The following is a 23,560-nucleotide window of genomic DNA, read 5'->3' as shown; positions in this document are numbered from 1 at the left end:
TTATTCCTAAAGTAACCAATTAGAATGTATGAATGTAATGCTGAAATACATCATATTAGTTCCATTATAAAAAATATAACTTTTAATTTAATAAGTTATCGTAGCTAACTGAAACAATCAAAAGGTTGAGGACAGTTCTATTCTTCATCTCATAGGGTACGTCCACAAGCTATATTTTCAGATTAATAATGAATTCAGCATTGTGACTCAGTCACCGTAGGAGAACCAAATATTATTATTTATTGTTTCCTTTAATGTCATTCCAAGAGATGTCGATAGATTTTCATTCCACATTATATTATCACAAAGGTAAGCACTTGAATTTCAGGAGCTGTTATTGTGAAAACTATAAACACAACCAGTATAAGCCTCTTTCATGGAACACCCTACCTTTATGTAAGTTTTGAAAATTAAGCTCAAAGCTTTTGGGCATTCAAGCTCAATTATATTTGAAAAATTAAAATGTTATGAAAATGTAATGTTTAGGCAGTTGGGGTTTCATAGCTTTAGTGAGAGTACTTAAGTTAATTCTCTTTCCTTCAAAACTGAATTATAAAACATAAAAGAAATATAGAGATACCTGATAAAAGATTGCATTATCTATAACAAATTTTAGAACCGTGTGCAATTCTTATCTCCAAAACCGTAGACATGTTTTTCTCATACGTTTGCATCAGCTGTTTCCACTAGAACTCCCTATGCCTATATTTATAATGACACAGGATACTCTACTGATGTCTATAAAGAAAACTTTTATAAACTTCTCACACTGTAATTACATCCTCCTGCTAGCAGTGCCTTTGCACTGCCTCTGATTTATGGGCAGAATCATCTGTTCGGCGAGCGGGGGCGGGGCCTGCTCGCCAACGCATGAAATGACGCGGGGTGATGTCGGGCGTGCGTCCCAGCGTCATTTAGATTCGGGCGTGCAGCCAAGTTGGCTGCACGCCCGCCGAAATGTCAAAGGCCTATTAAGGCCATTAAAAAAGCAATCAGCATGATAAATGGACCTGCCCGTCCAACCTTAAGGTTGGTGGGCAGGCCAGGAGCCCAGACGGGCTTCTGAAAAAACATGAAACCTTATCCATGGGTGGGATGAGGTTTCATGAGGGTATTAAAATTTTTTATAAAATATGTTTAAATAAAAGAAACTGACATGTCCCAGTTCATGTGACAGTGGCGCATGAGTGGACATGTCAGTAATTTTTTTTCCCCTTCTTTATTGAAACTTTCAAACCCGAGCTGATCTCCCTGAGGCAGCACCTTGCCTCAGGGAGATCTGTGCGCTCTGTCGCGTGCATGTGCGAAAGAGCACACTCCCGGCTCAGGGAATCTCCCCCTGCCCGCACAGGGAGCGCATAGCGCTTCCTGGCAGACGTCACGCTGGATGAGCCTTAAATGGCCCGCCCACATAAATGGCGGGGCGCCCCTGACCGGTGGCGTCGATCGGGAACCCACCCACTCCCGCATAACACCCCGATGGGAGGGAAGATCCAGCAGTGCACCTCAGCCTGTTTTGCTAAGAAATTCCAATGCTCCAACTATGTCCATTTTTTGGCTCCAAAATTGCTGTAAGTTTTAGTATTTAAATAATGAGTTAGGAAAGTGAGTAATACAGGCGGAAACAGGATATAAGTGATATGTTTTTCATTAAGTTGGATGTTTTGGCAGTGGAATTACTGTAACAAATGCATGTGGAAATGACAAATACAAATATTTCTCTCAAAAATTGTCCTGCGAACATTTATCCAGGGGTAGTTTCTCAATCCTGCTTTGGTATAAACTTACAAAACTGAAAGCCCTGATCTTGTACAATCAAGTACCATAGCCATAAATTAAGTGCACTTATAGTTTAATGAAAAATGTATTAAATATGTACTATGATTTAAAGTGGTATAGAATACAAAGTTTGCAGATGTTATTTACAGCAGCAACAGCACAGCTCACCTTGGAATGCTAGTCAAATATGTTACAACATTCAGAAAATCTTCATCAGAAAGATCCCCAGGGGCAGTGTGTTCTGGAAAAGTGATGATTGGTGCACCATCTCTGCTTCGTCCCCCTGTGTTAAAAATATTTGATGTAGAAGATAATTAAAGGAAAGAAAATCTGCGGTGATTTATAGTAATAACATTTAAAAATAATACAGAGTAAAAACAATTGTTAACATTCTCCCACTGACTCTGGTAAATGTTACCACACAATATTGAACCATGCCAATCAGGTGCAAAAGCAAAATATTGTTGATGCTAGAAATCTGAAAAGAAAATCTGCCTGAACTGCTAACCAAACCCAGCATTTTCTCTTTTACTTCAAATTTCTAGTATATACAGTATTTTGCTACAGATGAGGAGCATACAAGATTCAGTCTATAGTCTCGATCACATTAGCTAATCTCATCAGGAGCCTCGGTGGATCACTGCTATTGGTCTCAGCCTCCCTGAACTGGAAGTAAGAAATTAGCCAGGGCTCCTTCTCAAATTTCTCTTTTCTGGCTGCTTTCTGAGAATGCAAGATTTGATTTAGCTTTGACATGTTCCCCATGGACGAACATCCTGGCGCCATTCACTCTCTAGGTTCACCCATGAAGAACATCAACTAGATGAAATACTAGATGACACCAGACAGCTATAAAACTGTATCAAATGTGAGCCTTCAGCACAGGCAAGGAGCAAAGTAGAAGCTTTGGAGTCTGCAGTAGAAGAAAGCTGTGGTAATCTGAGGTGTAAAATGCCTTTAAGAAAACATGAGCAGATTGACCACGTGACTGTAAGATCCAATAGCTGTGTAGTGCGGGCTACCATGTAAATATTAGTCTATGGTAGGGTCTGGTTGGAGAAGCACACATGTTAATGCTCTGTTGTTTGTGTAAATAAATAGTCTGTGCTTCATTTCATTAGGTCTCTGCATCTACCGGATATTCTAATCGACTCACCTGCCAACAGATAAACGTGCAACCGGTTCCCGAGCAAGGCAACCCATTGTTAAGACATAACAACTGGTGAGGAGACAAAACACCACCAGTCAACGACACCAAGGAAAGCCACGAAAACTCAACTGGACTGAATTAGCTGTGCCCTGCAGGCTGATTTTAAGTACATTGCAATTGTAAACCCTCACGTGGTCGTCAAAACCATTGCCCTCCAATATGCCACAATTTGGCCACACCAAACCTTTTAATCAGACCACCGATGACTGGTCACATTATCTTGAATGCCTTGCGTTTTTCCTTTTGGCCAACAACATATCAGGGGAGGAGAAGAGGCGAGCGATCCTCTTATCGACATGTGGCAATAGAACATACAGCCTAATTCGTAATCTATGGGCACCCAACACCCCAGGTTCTGAGAACTTTGCTGAGTTGGTGAATCTAGTGAAAGGCCATTTCCAACGGAAACCCTAGGTAACTACGCAGGGTTTTAAATTCAATTCGCGGTATTGTGCCCCTGGAGAGACAGTCGCTTGCTATGTAGCGGTCTTAAAACAACTGGCAGAGCACTGAGCTCGGGACGTCGATTAATGACATGCTAAGAGACTGATTAGTGTGTGGGATTAACGAAGATGCCATTCAAGAAAGGTTGTTGTCAGAAACAAATTTGGATTTCAGCAAGGCGCTGGAGTTGGCGCTCGCAATGGAAAGCGCAGTCAGGGATTCAGAAGGGATCAGGGGGGCACAAAATGGCACCGTTCTTCACGTCAGGAGAGAAGCGCTGGCTAGAAATGACACGGGAAGCACAGGGCCCCGCGGAAAGGCGGGAAACAGCCGCCGTTAACAGACCAGCAAAAAGCAATGGTTTAATGGATAAAAACCACATTCATAATAGCAGAATTGGAACCAGACAGCCTACAAACGAATGACAGTTTAAAAGAACCAAGTGCTTCTACTGCCATCGCAAGGGACACATTATGCGATATTGTAAAGATTGAGAACAAAATTCAAACAAAAAGGCAGAAGTCGTGAAATTTATATAATGCAGGAGCCAGAAGAAAAAGTCAGATATTTACTCCCTACACAATTTAAAAACGAGTAAAACAGAGCCAATCCACGTGACAGTAGAAGTCAACAGAAAGCCCCTTTGAATGGAGGTGGATACAGGCGCATCCACGACAGTCATAGGAGAACACACGTTTAAGTATCGGAACAGAGCAGGCCACCCACTAAAGCTGAAAAACTCAGATGCCAAACTAAAGACATATACTGGCAAAAACATATGAGCGAAAGGTATATGCAAGGTTCCAGTACAATATGGAGGCCAGTCTACTAACCTACCCCTGATAGTGGTAGCAGGGGAGACCCCAACTCTATTTGGTCGGAACTGACTTAAGGAAATAAAGTTGGGGTGGTATGAAATTTTCCAACTCAGAATGAAAGACCTACAAGAATTATTACAAAAATATGCCCTTGTATTCAGGGAAGAGCTTGGGAAGATTCAGGGACTGCAAGCTAAGGTCCCCAAGCAATCCCCAGATATTTGAAGGTGGGGCCAGTCCCTTGTGCATTATGAAAAAAGGTGGATATTGAATTAGACAGGCTGGAAAGGTTCCCGCGAATATGCGGGAACTGCAAGTTGACCATTAACAAAATAGCCAGACATGACAGGCACCCTATACCAAAATTGATGAATTGTACTCCAAGCTGGCAGGGGGAACCGTATATACAAAACTCAACATGAGCCACACTTACCAGAAGTCGAACTAGAAAAGGCCTCTTGGGATTTTGCGGCTATCAACACACATAGCAGGTTATCCCAATATACCAGGTTACCTTTCGGAGGCTCAGCGGCTTGTCCCATTTTCCAAAGGACTATGGAAAATTTGCTCCAATATCTACCCCATGTGGTGGCTTTTCTTGATGATGTCCTAGTAACAGGACTAACTGATGAAGGCTAACTTGGAAGAGGTATTGAAGCATTTCTCATAAGTCGGAGTATGCTTGAAAAGAGAAAAATGTATCTTCTAAGCAGAAGAAATGAATTATCTGGGTGATAGGGTTGACTCGCTGGACCTTCACCCAGTAGAAGGCAAGGTGAGAGCTATTCATGAGGCGCCAGCACCGAAAAATGCCACAGAACTCAAGTCCTTCTTGGGAATGGTTAACTACTACGGTCGTTTTCTCCCAAATTTGTCAACAGTACTGGCTCCATTATACGGGTTACTCAAGAAAAACCACAGGTGGACTTGGCAAGCCCCACAACAACAGGCTTTTATGGCAGTAAAGCAGTTACTACATTCATCAGCCCTGTTGGTACATTTCGACCCAAAGAAACCATTGATTTTAACATGCGATGCATCCCCTCACAGAGTAGGGGCAGTACTCTCCCACCAGATGTCAGATGGCTCTAAACGGCCCACTGGCTATGTTTCAAGAACACTCAGTGAGGCAGAACGAAGATACTCACAAAAAGAAAAAGGCGGCTTATCCATTGTAGTTGGCATTAAGAAATTTAACCAATACATCCATGGCCACCACTTCACCATAGTATCCGACCGCAAGCCACTACTAGGCGTGTCTGGGGAAGATAAGGCAATACCCCCAATCGCCTTGGCATGCATCCAAAGGTGGGCACTGATCCTAGCTGCTTACGAATATACTTTTATCCACCGGCCGGGAAGCCAGATTGGCAATGCCGACGCGCTGAGCCGCTTACCCCTAAAGGACAGCAATGTGTATGTCCTCATCCCTCAAGAACTTATCTTGTTATTAAATTTTCCAGATTCATCACCAGTAAATGCCAAACAGATCAGAGAATGGACCAGTTTTGCCTCATGTCAGGGAACAAGTCTTGCAGGGATGGGCTAACGAACCAAAGTCGGACAAAATGAAGCCCAACTTTAACAGGAGATACAAGCTCATCTGTCAGGATGGCGTCTTACTGTGGGGAGCAAGAGTCATTGTGCCTCTCAGAGGAAGAGAACCATTATTGATTGAATTGTATAGCACTCACCCCGGCATTGCCAGAATGAAAATGTTGGCGCACAGCTACTTATGGTGGCCAGGGATGGACACTGAAATCAAAAACATGGTCAAGAGCTGCATGCAGTGCCAACAGGTGCAGAAATTGCCTCCTTCTGCTCCACTGCATCCCTGGGAATGGCCAGGGAGGCCCTGGGTCCACCTCCACATTGACCCATGGTGAAGTCAGTGCATATGTCGTTTGAAGATCGGATAATCAGGAGGCATATAGATCACCTCAGGAAATGGGAAACAGGTCCACAAGAAAAGGTGTGCCAAACATTCCCGTTGGAGTCTACACCACAAGTAGAAGGAACTCCTCTTGCTTTGGAAGTACCTGCAGGACCCGTTGAGCCTGAGAGAGTCGAAGAGGCAAATTTGCAGGTTCCTGCTGGGGAGCCTAGTGGACAGATAACTCCTGAGAGGGAGGCCTCAGATAAACCATTCAAAGTTGTAGAATTATGACAGTCAACATGTTTGCAAAAGCTTCCTGAGAGACTGAATTTGTAAATAGTTCATTTCTGTAAATAGTTAATATATTGTAAAATGTACTTTCAAGTAAAGGGAGAGGGATGTGGTAATCTGAGGTGTAATACAGCTTTAAGAGACTGTGAGCAGATTGACCATGTAACTGTAAGATACAATAGCTGTGTAGGCACAGGCTACAATGTAAATGTTAGTCTAGAGTAGGGTTTGGTTGGAGAAGCACACGTGTTAATGCTCTGTTGTTTGTGTAAATAAATAGTATGTGCTTCATTTCACATTGGTCTCTGCATCTGCCGTATATTGTAATCGACTTGCCTGCCAACAGATAAGCGTGCATACGGTTTACGAGCAAAGCGACCCATAATTAAAACATAACAGAAGCCATTCAACCTATCCTGCCAGCACCTTGTCAGAAAAATTCAAAAAATGGAAGGATGAATATCATAATGATGGGATACAAATTGAAAATTTTGTCTCAATGTTTTCACACAATTGAAAATATTAGCCTAGATTTTGCAGTGTGGACACTATCTCAATTTTTGCCTGTTTTTGTGATTTTACTCTAGTGGTAACTGATTTCAAGATCTGCCCAACGGTGTGGTAAAACCATTATAGCCAGGGGAAACTGTTTTACCTGGTGGTAGCTATCACTAGAAAATTGTTTTGAAAATTGTAAAAATGTGACAGTAACCTGATCAGCTAGATCACTTGTCAATTGTACCAAAGTAAAAGGCATTTTGTGGTTATCCTGAATCTGTCTCTCCGTACTCCAACTTCTGCTGGATGTGTGCATATCAGATGAGGAGAGGATTGAAAGTAAAAATGGAAAAGCTCTAGATACTCAGGAGATTTGTCAGTGTCTGTGTAGGGATAAACAAAGTTACCATTTCAGGTCAATGAAACAGAAAGAAGTTGGAGATTTGTTGGTTAAAATGAAAGTTGATTTTGCTGCTTCTCACTTACTCCTAATAACAAATATTGCTATGGGAACCCATATGGATCCTAATTAAGCATACCTTTACAAGGAACATGTGGAACATTCTTTATTCCAGTCCTACACATCTGTTTTTTTTTGGCATGTTGATTATATCAGTGCCATTTCCTGCTTTGGCCCTGAATGAATTAGTCTATCTCAGAATAGCTATGACCTATTTTCAATTCCTTCTCATGGAAACCTGCTGTTTCAGCCTCTAGTCATTTCCAGAGTCATCTTATTGGTGCACTTGTTATGGGAGGGAAGCTCAAGAGCATCTTGGAGTGATTATGTTAGACTTAGTACTTTAGTAGGCTGAGTAAAATGGGTCTATATTCTCCGGAGTTCAGAAGAACGAGAGTTGGTGTCAATGAAACGTACAAGGTGCTGAAGGGGCTTGACAGGAACGGCCACAGGATAAAGGGCCGATCATTTAGGGCCGAGTCAAGGAGAAATTTCTTCAAAGGGTTGCGAATTCTCTACCCCAGAGGGTTGTGGATTCTCCATTACCGAATATATTTAAGGCTGAGATGGACAGATTTTTGGTCTCTCAGGGAATCAAGGGAGTGGGTGCAAAGTGGAGTTGAAACCGAAGAACAGCCATGATCATATTGAATGATGGAGCAGGTTCAATGGGCTGTACTTTTGCTCCTATTTCTTATGCTTCTTCCAATCTTCTGATTTAGCTTTGGACAAGCAGGGACACTTTTCACCAAAATAATACTGGAGTTAAATGGTTAAATTATGCCAACAGGTTACATAGGCTATGCTTGTATTCCCTTAAGTGAAAAAGGTTAAGGGGTATCTATTTGACGTGTTTTAGTTGACTGAAGGATTTGACAGGGTAGAATCTAAGAATAGAATCAGAGGAAGGTTTCACCACAGGAGGCAGCCATTAGGCCTGTCGGGTCTGTGCCAGCTCTCTGCAAGAGAAATTCACTCAGTCTCACTCCCTCGCCTAATCCCACTGTCCTACCCTCTCCATACAGCCTTGTATCAATCCCAAAATATTCCCACTGCCCCTACATCTCTCCATATAGCCTTGTATCAATCCAAACTAATCCCACTGCCCCTCCTTCTCCCCATAGCCCTAGGTTTTCTGACATTATAATAGTTTTAGGAGTTCCAATTAATACCCTCAAATTTAAAGAATAGAATATTGGTCAGGATATCAAATCAGAAACATCAGATCAGTTAAAATTTGATCCAATTGAATTTTTAGCAAATCATTCAAATATTTACTGGTGCAGAGTTTTTTCTTCAGGTAATGGGGACATAGGTCTTAAATTATTAAAAACTTAATTTTGTTCATCTGTTTTTAAAAAGCAAATATAAGGTGCAGCAGATGAAAAGAAGGTTAATATTGCATTATGATATGCCTCCTGGGGGTGGGGGAAGGGAGGCAAGAACATATCCATATTCCGATCCATGTAGCTAATACTTTGGCTTTCAAACTCAAACTTCTATTTTTACTATCCTGAGCTGTTCAATTTCTGTCAGTGAAGGTAAACCTCCCAAAGCCAGGATTCATTTCCAACATACATCCAGATGGTTAAAGAATTTTCTACCTTACTTTGCTTGGAGAAAACTGTATGGGTGCTGTAATAGCTGCCAATTCATGAAAAATCCACCAACTACACACTGCAAAAAATTCATTCCAACTTCTGATACCATCTTCAAGCTATTTTTAAATCACACAAATTAAAATAAGCCTGATGTAACAGGTTATTTCAAACCTGCTATCCGGTCTCACTGAAATGTAATACCTGCCTGTAATACATGCAGTAATCTGATAGTACCTGCCTTGGTTCACAGTATGTAAATGGTCGGGAGGTCAAATTGACTTTGGATAAACATGAACAAAACTAAACATGATTATTAGCATGAACAGGTGGTCTTGTGCTGCAGTGCATAGCATCCTTGACTCTGAGCAAGAAGCTCCAGGTTCAAGTCCTACCCAGGATTTGATGGCCACGGAAGGTGCCATCATAATGCGGCCAAACAGGCTGGTCATCAACCTGTAAATCCTTCCAAAATACCTATGACAGGCAGTAAGAGCCGGAAAGTCGCCTGGTCAGTCCGAACCGTGTGGTAGCTGCAGAGCAACAGCCTCCCTATGTTAAAAGACTCCACTTGTGAGCTCTAGCCAGCGAGGAGGATACTTGCAGTATTCCGTAGCAAGCATCCTCCTCATTTTAAGGGACTGCTAGAGAAAGAGAATGTAGTAAGCCATGGAACGGAGGTTTAACATAACTCCTCTGGGTAGGGAAGCAGCAAATGTCAATTTACAGCACAAAACCTGGAAAAAATCTAGCCTTGGCCTAACAAGTGCCAAGTTTGTTACTGCTATATTAGTGTAATGATTGTCTCCAAAAAGAAAAAAGCCAAACATTCTCCCTCTCACCTTCAGCTGTGCTTTACTTTCAACATCTTGACCATAGCCATTGGCTAGTTGCTAAATTGGACCAGCCATATCAACACTGTAGTTATAAGGGCAGGACATAGGATCTCTGTGACAAGTGGCTCATTCACTTGACCCTTTATAGCCTCTTCACTAGCTACAAAGTACAAGTCAGGAGTGTAATGAATACTCACCACTCACCTGGAGGGGTGATAAAATGTGATCTTAGTGCTGACGCTGATATGGAGTCTGAAGCTCATCTTGGGGAAAAATATGACACTAAGTTGCAAACAGTTCAGCCTCAGACAGTTGCCTAGGAGAGGGATGGAGCCAGTAATCAAAGAGTGGAATTTGTAGTGGGGTCAAAGACAATGGATTTAATTTGAGGGAGTTTCTGTTCATCCAGTATTAGATATTAGATAGCAGTCTGATAATTTAGCAACAGTAGAGGAGTCACAATTGGTAGTGGTGAGGCAGAGTTGGGTGTTGTCAGTGAAAATGTGAAAATGGACACTAGACAGAGTATCCAACACCTCCACCACAAGTGAACTGTGGCTGCAGAAGCTACTATTTACAGGAAGCCCTAAGGCTGCACATCCACCTTATTTTGACAGTATCTCCAATCCTACATCTATCATTGAAAAGGCCAAGAGTGCCAAAGTAATGTGAACACAACAACAGCAAAAGCAACAACTTTGTGACAGTGACAAAGGTAAACTATCCCTCCTCATCCTTCTCAATGTGTCTTCAGCCTTTGATATGGTTGACCACATCATCCTCCTCCAATGCCACTTGGCCATTGTCCAGCTAGGTGGGCCTGCACTTGCCTGGTTCCATTCTTATGTATCTAGTTGCATTACTTGCAATGGCTTGTCTTCCCTCTCCCACACCATCACCAATGATTTATCCTTGGCTGCCTTCTATTTCTCATCTATCTGCTGTCCTTTGGTGACATCATCTGAAAACACAGTGTTAGTTTTCACATTTTCATTGACAACACCCAACTCTGCCTCACCACTACCACTCGTGGCTCCTCTACTGTTGCTAAATTATCAGACTGCTCGTCTAATATCTAATACTGGATGAGCAGAAACTCCCTCAAATTAAATCCATTGTCTTTGACCCCACTACAAATTCCACTCTCTGATTACTGACTCCATCCCTCCCCTAGGCAACTGTCTGAGGCTGAACTGTTTGCAACTTAGTGTCATATTTTCCCCCAAGATGAGCTTCAGACTCCATATCAGCGTCAGCACTAAGATCACCTTTTTCCACCTCCATAACGATACTGGTCTCTGCCCCTTCCTCAGCTCATCTGCTGCTGACCCACATCCATGACATGATCACGACAACACACTCCTGGCTGGCCTCCCACTTTCCCCCACATCTGTAAACCTGAGGCCATCCAAAACTCTGCTGCCTGTGTCCTTACTCACACCGTTCCATTCACCCATCACCCCTGAGCTTGCAAACCTGCTCTGGCTCCTGGTTTAAATGATGCTTCGGTTTTAAAATTCTCATCCTTGCCGTCAAATCCCTCACTGCCTTATCTCACCTTATCTCTATAATCTCCTCCAGCCCTCCATATGGGCTTATCTAGTTCTGAACTTGAAGCATGACCAATTTTAATCACTCCAGCATTGATGGCTGTGCCTTGATCTGTCTAGACTTTAAACTCAGGAATTCCTTCCCTAAACCTCTCTGCCTCGCTTTTTTTCCTTTAGGATGCTTCTTAAAACTACCTCTTTGGCCAAGTTTTTGGCCATCTGCCCTCATATTACCTTATATGGCTTGTTGTCAAATATTGCTTTATAATGCTCCTTTGAAGCACCATGGATTGTTGTATTACATTAAAGGCACTTTATAAGTACAAGTTGTTGTTGTACAAAAGTGAGATATCCTGTGTTGCCTGCAACAAGCAGCAAAGATTAACAGCAGAATCTGCACTAAATGTCACATTACAACTACATCACTACCAGCAACCCCACAGCAACATTCTTTTGCTGGTTTTATTGTTTTCCAATTTGACATTTACTCTGGTATTGAATCCATACAAGCTCACCCACATCACAGCCTGTAAGATAGAAAGGAGTTAGGATTATATCAGCCATAGAGAAGGATCATCTAGTGGATGCAATATAATGAATAATGCACTACTGTATATCTACAAGTGATGGAAAACTGCTTGTAATAAATGTGCTGATTGTATGCTAAGTATATTACATTTCTTATGTTGAGATAAATTTCTAGGGAGTGTGAGTCTGCTGCCCCCTTGTGGCCCCATGTAGTAGAAATCATTTTTCACCAATATCGACAATTTGAAGATCTGATAATATTAGTATATTTTCTTATTGTTCCTTTTCCTCTGTCTGTCATAAAATATATTTTCCATTTTTCCATCTTGATTGTTGCTCCTTTCAAGGTAACTTAAATATCATATTATAAAGATACTGCGCTAAACTTTGCTGTAGGCTAACTGTACCCACCACTATGTATGTGGAAATTGGACAGCAAAGTTTCACAACTGCATACCAAGTTAAACACAGACGGCTGGATATTGCTGCCTGAGATGCCCTGTTCCTTCAAAAGCAACAATATAATGGTATCTCATCACCTGACTCACCACTCAAATACATTGAGCAGCATGAGGTTGCTGTACTTACCTCATATAATAAGTATTCATTTAATGGTATGATAAGTCTTAACTACTACCAAACAACCTCTCTGGCACTGAAAATTAACTTTTACCAGTGTGGTGTCTGATTCATTCAGATTTTATTTAATGTCGGAGATTTAGAAAATAAAAGAAATGTAAATGGAACATTTTTTACCTCTTCTTTCTGTCATTTTTGTTTAACTTTCTCATAGTCAGATCTTTCCTCTTTTAACATGTTTTCTGTACCTGATTTGACACTGAATTCCATATTCTAACTGACACTCCCTGGTTCAGACTTTGCACTGTTCATTAACAGCTCTTCAACTGGTTGGTTAAGGAGATTCATATTTCTTGCCCGGTTCACACGGACCCCAGCTTTCCTCCAAAGGGCACTGTGCCAAAATGCCTCTGCAATTTACAGTAAGTCCCAGTGCAAAATTCCATAGGAAGCCTGTGGGCAAGTGCAAGTGTAATGATAGGCCCAAATTGTTTGCCTACCGCTCAGAGTAAAACCCAGTCCAATGGCTCCTTGCTTTTGAAACAATTAAATCGACAAAGGGTGAATATAGGAAATTGTTTGGTAAGCTTCTGAAACAGGGAAAGTAGAACCAACCCAATTTTAAGATTTATTAGAGTATCATTTGAGATGGTCCATGGTATAACTGGTGCCCTGGCTGCCACTGAGCAGTTTTTTCATTGCAACCTTAATGGTCATTTGTTCACATTTATCTAAGGAATAATTTCATCCACAGCGACTGCTCATGTTTGGGAAAGGTTCAGAGTTCAAAGTAATACACAAATCAGAAACCGGCAATCAGTCAAAAGATATAGAGAAAGTCGTTATTCTTGAAGCAATTCAAATTACAGATTGCCTATTCCTGATATTTTTTTTTGATGACTAGCAACACTTGGGTCCTAAAACTTGTCCGCTCTGGTGGTATTTTCTAAGCCATGAACAACCCCATCTGTAGAGATGACAGCTACTGTAAAATAATACGACATTCAAAACTACAAAAAAAGTTGCAACATTCACTAAAGCATATCTGTAGAAAAAATTCCACGGATGATAATGGAAACACTTTCTACACATTTTGACAAGAAAAAATGGGGTTCTGGAGCAAACAGGTTACACAAGTTTATAAAATGAGACTAAATAATAAAAACAGAATCACAATACAAGAATTCATTTCATTCATGATGATTTACTTTGCGTTTAATTAGTCTTTGTAATTTGTACTTCAAAACTTATGGAAAGATTATTACAGAACTAATAGAGACTTGCAAATCACATGCCGTCAAATTAATATTCCACCATTGCATCCACCCCTTATGCCATTTTTTCTCATGGCACCCCCATCCCTAGCCATTCCATCCTTTCCAAGCCATCCTTCTGATGCCATTTCCTCCTTCCCACTCTTCCCATGCAATCCCAATCCCATGAATTCAAAACATCTCAGAGATGTAATGTATTTTAAAGGTTGACAAACGTGGGGAGGTTGGCTAAGTTTCAAAATTAGATTTTTGGTTCCTCCATTGCATTTGTGACTACTTTAAATAATTTAAAATTTTCTTCCTTCCCCAACCATTTAAAACCCAGGTGACACAATGAAGATGTGGAACTCGACACCTGGTAGATCATTGGCAAGAACCCAAGTCTTATCATTCCATAATATGACACAATGTACGAGAATAAACAAAATGATTGGCTTCCAAAATTTCAATATCTACTTTCACAATGGCAAATATCTTACTTCCCCTATTCCACTTCACAAAGCGCATCACATTAGTGCAATGGATAACTAAGCAGTTTGAGATGGGGATTGCATATTAGTCCTAGGTACTCATCTATTTTGGGTGTGGGGTTATTTTGCATATATTATTTGATACTTTGTTTAGAAAGTTTCAGTACCCTCCATGACCATGAACTGCCCTACCAACCCCCCAACACACAATCCACTCCCCCTCCAGGTCTCTGTTGTCAGCCAGCTTGGTGCAGGAGCCACTCAATGTCCCACCTCAGAGAAACACTCACAGCTAACCAGTCACCGAACTAATACGGCTGACCACCAAGCTGGTTCATGTCTCTTGTTGCAGGGATCAGGCAGGCACAGTGCTCACAAACTGGCCCAACTACTGCAGCAAAACATAACCAGCCCTATTTATCTGATTAAAGTACAGAATTGCTAAATTGTAGTCAGTACATTCTTCTTGGAAATCTGTCTCTATGTGGCATTATGTTCTGACCGATGTGAAGTTTGAAATTTCCTTTTGTTTATTTTTGTCCCTCTTTTGAAAATAGGTCCCCAACGATCTCTGTCAAATTGTATTGGTTTTAAATGTTCTCTATTGCATTTGGACAGACTACAGAAGCTGGAGAGATAAGTTCAAAAAGAATAAAAAGGAAAGTCAGCTACCAGAATTCCCACAATGATCCAGACTGTTCGCAATCTCAATTTTTTTATTCTTCCATGGGATGTGGGTGTCACTGGGAAGGTCAGCATTTATTGCCCACCCCTAATGGCCTTTGAAAAGGTGATGGTGAGCCGCCTTCTTGAGCTGCTGCAGTCCACCTGGGACTGGGGCACCCACAATGCTGCTGGGAAGAGAGTTCCAAGGTTTTGATCCCCCAACAGTGAAGGAACTATGATGTAGTTCCAACTCAGGATGGTGTGTGAATTGAAGGGGAACTTGCAGGCGGTGATGTTCCCAAGCATCTACAGTCCTTATCCTTCTAGTTGGTAGAGGTTGCTGGTTTGGAAGCTGCTCTCAAAGGAGCCTTGGTGAGTTGCTGCAGTGCACCTTGTACATGGTACAAACTATTGCCACTGTGCATTGGTGGTGGAGGGAGTGAATGTGTAAGTTGGTGAATGAGGTGCCTAATAAGTGGTCTGCTTTGTCCTGGATAGTGTCAAGCATCTTGAGTGTTGTTGGAGCTGCACCCATCCAGGCAAGTGGAGAGTATTCCATCACACTCCTGATTTGTGCATTGTAGATAGTGGACAGGCTTTGGGGAGTCAGGAGGTGAGTTACTTGCTGCAGGATTCCTAGCCTCTGACCTTCTCTTGTAGCCACAGTATTTATATGGCTAGTCCAGTTCAGTTCCTGATCAATGCTAACACCCCAGCATGTTAATAGTGCGGGATTCAGTGATATTAGTGCCACTGAACATCAAGAGAAGATGGTTGGAGATGGTCATTGCCTGGCACTTATGTGTCGTGAATGTTACTTGCCACTCATTGATCCAAGTCTGAATGTTGTTCATATCTTCCTGCATATTGGCACCGATTATTTCAGTATCTGGGGAGTTGCAAATGATACTGAATGTTGTACAATCAAACATCCCCACTTCTGACCTTATGATGGAAGGAAGGTCCTCCTGCACCAATGTTCTGAGAGTGGAAAGCTTTAGGGAGTCTAGGCAGCTTGTTTTGAAGTGAAAGGGAGATAGTTTGCACAAGAGGTCGGTGTCTGAGGAATGAGGCATTTGGGGGATGTGACTGAGAGGATTGGCCTCCAACAACCGCAACCATTTTCCATTGTGCTAGCTAACCAGTGGAGAATTTTCTCCCTGATTCCCATTGACTTCAATTTTGCTGGGCTCCTTGGTGCCACACTCGGTCAAATGCTGCCTTGACATCCAGAGCAATCACTTTCACATCCCCTCTTGAATTCAGCTCTTTTCTCCATATTTGGACCAAGGATGTAATGAAGTCAGAGGTTGAGTGGCCCTGGCGGAACCCAAACTTATTATCCTATTTGACCCCAAGCTAAACTCCTGACCTCATATATTCTCCATTAGAATGCCTGCTTATTTCCATCTCCACAACTTTACTCGCCTGTATCCCTACCTCAGCTCATCAGCTGCAGAAAAACAGGAATGCCTTTGCCACCCACAAAGCTCAACTAATCTAATTGTCTCCTGACTGGCATCCATGCTTTATCCTCTCCCTACCATATGCTTCAGCTTATCCAAAACTCTGCTGCACATATTCTATGCCTCACAAAGCCCCACTCACCCATCACTTCTATCCTCAGAGGCCTACTTCGACTCCCTGTTCCACCACACCTCAGATTTAAAAAGATCCCTCCTGTGTTTAAATTCTTGAATGGCCTGACCTCTCTCTCTCTCTCTCTAGGTAACCTCCTGGAGTGGCACCCATCCCCCAAATGCCTCATTCCTCAGACACCGACTTCTTGTGCAAACTATCTCCCTTTCACTTCAAAACAAGCTGCCTAGACTCCCTAAAGCTTTCTACTCCCAATCTCCAACCCGCATATAAAACTCTCCTGAACAAAGACGGAATAATATTATTGGAAATCGGAAGTTTTCCCAGTTTCCCCACAAGTGGTTCCAAGACTTTGCTTTAATTGCATCCCATTTTTGCTGGATCCAGTGCCACTTGCTCCTTAGCACAACCCCCTTTGATCAACCATGTGGTCACCCTTCCTAATATTTCCTTTGACTCATATTTAGAATCCATTTTTTTGTCATGCCTTTGAATGCCCTGAGGTTTTTCTATGTAAAATGCACCACATAAATGCAAATCAAGTTTGTATTTTGAACAGATGCTGAGACAGCCCCAACTGCAATTATTAACTTGCTGACAATACAAAGTTGGGTGGGAAAGTAAGCTGTGAGGAGGAGCCAAAGAGTTTGCAGTGGGATTTAGACCAGCTGCTCTATGCGGGACATATAGTTCGCATGCCTGACTCCAGACACCCGAAATATCTGCTCTACTCAGTCGTGGCAGGAGACTCCCAGGAGGACAGCGGAAACACTTTAGGGGAATCCTCAAAGCAGCCCTGAAGAGGTTGACTCATGGGAATCCTGGGCTTGTGAACAACCAGAGTGGAGAAGGCCCGTCTGGGAAGACACTGAGCACATCAATAGGCTTTGATAAGAACATGCAAAAGCAAAGTTGAGGCATTAGAGGGAGCATAAAAACCTCCAAACAACTCATCTACCCAACCCTTCAAGCAACCACCTGCCCCGCATGTGGCAGAGTCTACAAATCATACATTGGACTTATCACCATCTCAGAACTCATCCAGAGTCGAAAAAAGCCATCCTTGATCCTGAGGGAGTGCCTAAGAAGAAGAGACACAGTTTGGATTGGGCAAGAAGGTGACAGATCGGGTATAATGTGGGGAAGTGTGGAGTGATCCTTTTTGACAGAGAGAGTGTAAAGGCAGATTTTTTAAAGAAGTTGAGGAATAGTAAATGTTGGAATGCAGCAGGATTTGAGTGTTCTGTACACAAATCACGAAGTTAACAAGTAGGCATAACAGGCAATTAGGATGGCTAATGGTATGTTAGCCTTTATTGCATGAGGATTAGAGTTGAGAATAAGGAAGTCTCGCTGCAATTATATGAGGCTTAGGTGAGACTACACCTGGAGCGCTTTGTATAGTATTGGTTTCCTAACCAAGGAAGGATATACTTGCCCTAGAGGGGGTGCAACTAGTTTGATTCCTGGGATGAGAGCACTGCCCCCATGAGAAATTCAATAGAATGGATGTATATTCTCTGAAGTTTAGAAAAATGAGAAGTGATCTCATTGAAACATATAAAATTCTTAAGAGGTTTTAACAGATACTGTGAGGCTGTTTCCTCTGCTGGAAGAGTCTAGAACTAGGGGCCAAATGTCAAGGTGAGGCATCAGCCATGTAGATGAGGAGGTCTTCACTCAAAGGGTTGTGAATCTTTGCAATTCTCTACAGCAGTGGGTTTTGTTTGCTCAGTCAATGAGTATATTCAAGATTGAGATCACTTGATTTTTAGGCATTAAGAGAATCAAGGGGCATGGGGATGGGGTGAGAAAGTGAAGTTGATGTATAACTTCAGCAAATTAACAGAGCTGGTTCGAGGGGCCCTACAGCCTACTCTTACTCCTATTGGTTATGGTCTTATGTTCTAATCCAGTAGTGACAACAATGAAATATACTTTTTTGTTGATGTTGGGACCTCTATGTATGCTGCCCAAATACAAACGAAAAGCATTTATAACCAGCCTTTCAATATTGGTGTGCAATTTGAAAACTCTTAAGTAGATAGTTTGTTCATCTCAATTAGTAAAATGTAAACGGTAGTACAATTAAAAATGCTCGTAACCAATTTTGACCAATTCCAAGACCTAGGGGCAGTACAAAGATGATCAACAAAACTGATGACTGGTGTCAGATAGAAAGGCTAAGTGAACTAAATATGTGGGCTGTGAAATTAAATAGGGCCCAAAAATAGGTGCTTCAGATGCAGGGAGCACACATAGTGCCTTCTAATTTAAACGATTGTGGCATGCAGCTACGCGAAATGCACTGTGGAGTAACTGCACACCAGAGCAGGGCATACAAATCATGAGGGGCTAGCATGATTTAAAGTTAGCCTGTTGACTTAAAGCCAGCTTCCACCTCTTAAAGGGGAGCTGCATTGTGGCTGGAGCAAGTGCTTGAACTCATTATACAACTGATTCTGACCTGGAAAAGACACAAGAATGACACAACATGTCATAAAGTGGCCTCCAAATATCTCCAACTCTCATTGGGAAACCTTGGTGCAAGAGCTGGTGAAGAGGCTGGTGCCATCAACCACAGCAATCCAGGAGGCCCTCCAAACAAACTCTGCAAAAACAGTGGGATCAGGTAGCAGTGGAAGTCGATTCCAGGAATCTGGCTCAGAAGACCTGGTGCAGTACTGCAAAAAGATCAACGCCCTCGCACGAGTGGACAAGGTCAGTCAATGTATCTTCAAGTGCCATATCCTACCAATTGCACCACTAGCCTCACTCAATGTACCATACCTCTATCACCAATCTCTATCAATCATGACCCATAGCTAACTTCATAGCTTCATCACCCTCACAAATGTAGCACTGCTGCAAGGCTCAGAGCTTGTACACACTGCCAGCTATTCAAGCATGATAGCTACATCATACAAACAGATTGTATCACACTCACTGGCACACTTCCTCTCTCTTGCAGTACATGGTGGTGCATGACCAGAGACAGCAGAACCTAACCAATTGGACCGGTGGGAGTGGGGTGGGGTGCAGGGTGTTGGGGGGCAGGCATGGCTGAACGTCATTACTCCAGTGGAAGATACAGTGGTTATCTTCATCGGAGCGACGGTATCCTCATACCTAATCCTCCTTCTCACATCCAACACCCCCTCATCCCACAATCTTTTCTGCTTTACAAGCTGCAAACGCTGTAAGCATGTTCCTCTTGCATTCCCCTCTCCCCTCCCTGCATCACAATCTTGTGCCCTTTTCCTTCCAGATAACCAGAACTGTCACCTGGCCAGGTAGTAGTGGTGAGCAAGAGATGGAAGAACAGGAAGACAGGGATGATGGAGGTGTAGGGGTTGTGTACTGGAGTCGTGAGACATTTCGCCAAAGTATAGGCCTTGTTGCCTAGTTCTCTCTCTTGTTTGTCATGGTGTCTCAAATGCAGATGCCACAGTGGACTGCTAGAGAATGAAGGCATCATTACTACTGCTAGCATACTGGATGTTGTTCTGCATGATATGCTGCATTTGGTCACACACCAGGTGGCGTCAAATCCCTGTATATTTCAGAGTTGAAACGGTGCCTGCAAAACAATGTGCACGCAGTCAATGGCACCTGGCACCATGGAGAAACCAGCGGTCCTTGCAAAATCATTTGGTCAGTCCACTTGCTTTCTTCTGATAAGAGAATAAAATGCATTCAGCTCTCTTGTAATACAGAGACCTTCCGTATGGAATAATGGATGGCAACTTAAAGATGTTGATCTCCTGCTCCAACCTCAAAGGAGCCCAATGCACTTAGGTTCAGTGCCACGATAACCTTCAAAGCTACTGACAATGCTGTCCTTGCCCTGCTTTGAGACTGAAGTAGTGGCTGCAACAGGTGACAGATTTCAGTGAAGACATCCTAGTGAAGCAAAGACATCTGTTCCCTGTTGAGGTTCAGGTGAGAGAATAGCTCCCTGAACAACCTGGTTGGATATAGCCTCCTGCCCCTTCTCCCGTTCCTTCCTCTTCTTTCAGCAGCTTTTCCTGCTCTGTGTTGATTCTGCTTTTCATCCAAGGGGGATGTATATGACTGTACCCATGTCTGGGAGCAGTTAGTCTGTGCAGAAGCTATGAAGTCAGAACAAAGTTCTTCAGCACATGTTACACCACTGTCTTTAGACTTTAGCAACTTTAAATCATTATCAACTTTAAATCACTAACCACTTCAACAATTACAGTAGCAGCCAATAGAAATCAATCAGCTACTAAGCTGAAAGCATTTGATGATCCCTACAAATAGCACTTGTGGCAGGGCCCTTCCTGCTGCCGAACTTTGTGTTCGGCTGTGAGAGGTTAAGAGAGGTTGTTAGCCAGAGCGTTGAGCTCCTAGATGACAGTGCTGGTGTCAAATCAGCATTACATGTCTACTCTGCTTACTGCTAGCAGATACTCCCTGTGCATGCGCTAATGCTCAACTCAAACTATTAGCTGTCACGTCTAGCGCCACAACAGTAAGATGCATGCACACCGTATTGGAAGCAAAATGGCACACGTAACTTTAAAAAACTGAGTGATATGGAGTTGAATTTGGTGACCCTGCTCTATTAACATAGCAATTTATTCAACAACATTACCAATTTTTTTTCTCTATTCTCTGTCCCACCAGACTGCAACTCCTCCTGCTCTGAAGTCAGAAATGCTGAACAATCTGCTTTACTGCTACCATCACTGCAGATCCTGGATTAGTCATCAGTATTATACTATGGGTAGAATATTTATATAACTAGGGGTGCATCTACTTTTAGGAGTACATCTACAATTTTCAACTGTCTGTTAGAGGAAATGTTAAACCGAGGCCCCCGACGTCCTCTCAAGTGGATGTGAAAGGTGCCTTGGCACTATTTCAAATAAGAGCAGGGGAGTTCTCCCTGGTGTCCTGGAAACTATTTATCCCTCAACCATAAGTAAGCAACAAATTATTTAGTCATTATCTTATTGCTGTTTGTGGGCCAGCAAATTAGCTCATTTTTTATTCTTTCATGGGCTGTAAGCATCACTGGCAAGGTCAGCACTTATTGCCCTTGAGAAGGTGGTGGTGAGTCACCATGCTGTCCATGTGGCGTAGGTACACCCACAGTGCTGTTTGGAAGGGAGTTCCAGGTTTTTGACCCAGCGACAGTGAAGGAGCAGTGATATATTTCCAAATCAGGATGGTGAGTGGCTTGGAGGGAACTTGCAGTTGGTGCTGTTCCCATCTATCTGCTGCCCTTGCCCTTCTAGGTGGTAGAGATTGCAGGTTTGGAAGGTGCTGTTGAAGAAGTCTTGTTGAGTTGCTGCAGTGCATCTTGTAGATGCCACTGCGCGTTGATGGTGGAGGAGGTGAATCTTTAAGTTGGTGGACGGGGTGCCAATCAAGTGGGCTGTTTTGAAATGGATGGCATCAAGTTTCTGCTGTGTTTCCTACATTACAACAGCGACTATACTTTTAAAAAGAAAGTTATGACTCCAGGATGTTCTGAGATTGTGAAAGACATTATATAAATGGAAATCTTTCCATCTTTCTTTCAACATATAGCTAAAAGTTAATTAAGGTTAAACCACAAAACAGGGAAACTGCAGGAGAAATGCAAAATTGTCTAAATTCTCTATCGTGTACATTACATTCAGGGTTATTTTAGCTAAGTACAACATGAATATATTATTCTACAAGGATTGATCATTAGATATGAGGCCAAGCAGATCATGAGTTTAGCTGACTGCCTGTAGCACTGCACCACATTAACCATCATATGAAACTTTTCTATCATGTTCCAGACAACCCCAACAACGCTAAAGAAGAAAATACTTCTAATTTCCCACCTGATAGGATAGCAAATTGTTTCTGTAACTGTTCGACAATATCAGCCGCAAGCAGGGGTCTTATTTCTTGTTGCATGATTTCATCTGTGGAGAGAGTAAGTGTAATCCAGTGAGTCAGGTTCAGGACCGAGACAAAGTCACATTGTCAAGTAAGAGAAATGTTCAGGAATTAAAAACAACAACGATTTCCCAAGATGCCACTTAGGTTTCAGTCATAAGGTTATTTTATTACTCAGAAGTGTCATGATATTTTGGAAAAATCTCCCTGCCTTCAGTACACGTACTTATATTCAGTGTTGTTTCAGAATTAAGTGAACACAATTTAAGAGTATATGCAGTAAATAAATCAGCTGAACCTAGGCTGCTGTTCTCTGATCAAAATGTACTTTAAATTTTCTCCCAGTCAGATTGTAATAAATACTTTGTTTTTCCCGACAGAGCACCTTTTCATAACAAGACTATCAGAATCTATTGCTCCATCTTCCAATGGCTTCAGCTGTGTGTAACTTAAAGGCCATTCTTTTGCCATGAGTATTTCCTCTTTGTAGCCATTTTTATCTTAGCAAGCAAACAGCTCATTTTGTAGAAGGGAAGTACTATAAAAAGGGAATACCACTTAGAATAACTTGATTAGACCTTATTAAACATAAATATAGATTATATCCATCCATGCAACAGAATAAATACAGCAATTACAGGTTCCTCTTATCAATAATTATACACACTACAACAAGATACTGCTTTTGTTAAAATTACATTTGTTCATATGGTGCTTCAAACTGTGCTCGAAATCTAAATAATTGCCCTAATGGCTACTGTTAAGACCAAGAGGATGATTATATGCAGAGCAGCACAACAACCAGAATGTAGTACCATGTGATTTAAACTGCAGCAACATTGGATTTTAAATTAGTGAATGCTGCAGCATAATCGCGTAACCTCTGTATGACTTGACAGAACGGACTGCAAGGCTGCATGTTACTCAAAATGACAAGTTAATAAATTGCAGAGGAAATACGCACATGGTTATCCAAGAAAATTGAAATCAGGTTTATTTTGGTACAGAAAGTAGAAAGTGAAAGCAGTGAACAGAAACATTAGGAACATAACTAAATTAAAAATTTGTGCCCACTGCTTATGTCTGCAAGCTCTCACTAATGAGTGCCATACAGTAAGTGAAAAATACTGAACTTCACTGCTGTGCGGATAACATGGGGCACTTTATGCTCCAAAATGTTACA

The 23,560-nt window shown here is 42.1% G+C and overlaps 1 protein-coding gene across 1 annotated transcript in view; it reads right to left on the bottom strand.

Annotated features, from left to right (window-relative positions):
- The window catches only part of mcf2l2 (MCF.2 cell line derived transforming sequence-like 2), a 396,665-nt gene that overhangs the window by 246,391 nt on the left and 126,714 nt on the right, over positions 1-23,560 (bottom strand). Inside the window, exons 3-4 of the mRNA XM_078563948.1 lie at positions 22,320-22,403; positions 1,948-2,062 (exon numbers count right to left, since the gene is read on the bottom strand). Of these exons, the coding sequence (XP_078420074.1) occupies positions 1,948-2,062; positions 22,320-22,403 (199 nt within the window). The remainder of the gene's footprint in view (positions 1-1,947; positions 2,063-22,319; positions 22,404-23,560) is intronic.

This window comes from Cetorhinus maximus, chromosome 19 (genome assembly GCF_964194155.1).
Source record: "Cetorhinus maximus chromosome 19, sCetMax3.hap1.1, whole genome shotgun sequence".
Lineage (NCBI taxonomy): Eukaryota > Metazoa > Chordata > Chondrichthyes > Lamniformes > Cetorhinidae > Cetorhinus > Cetorhinus maximus.
Note: the sequence above shows the minus strand (reverse complement) of the source record. Positions and strands in the feature narration are given on the sequence as shown.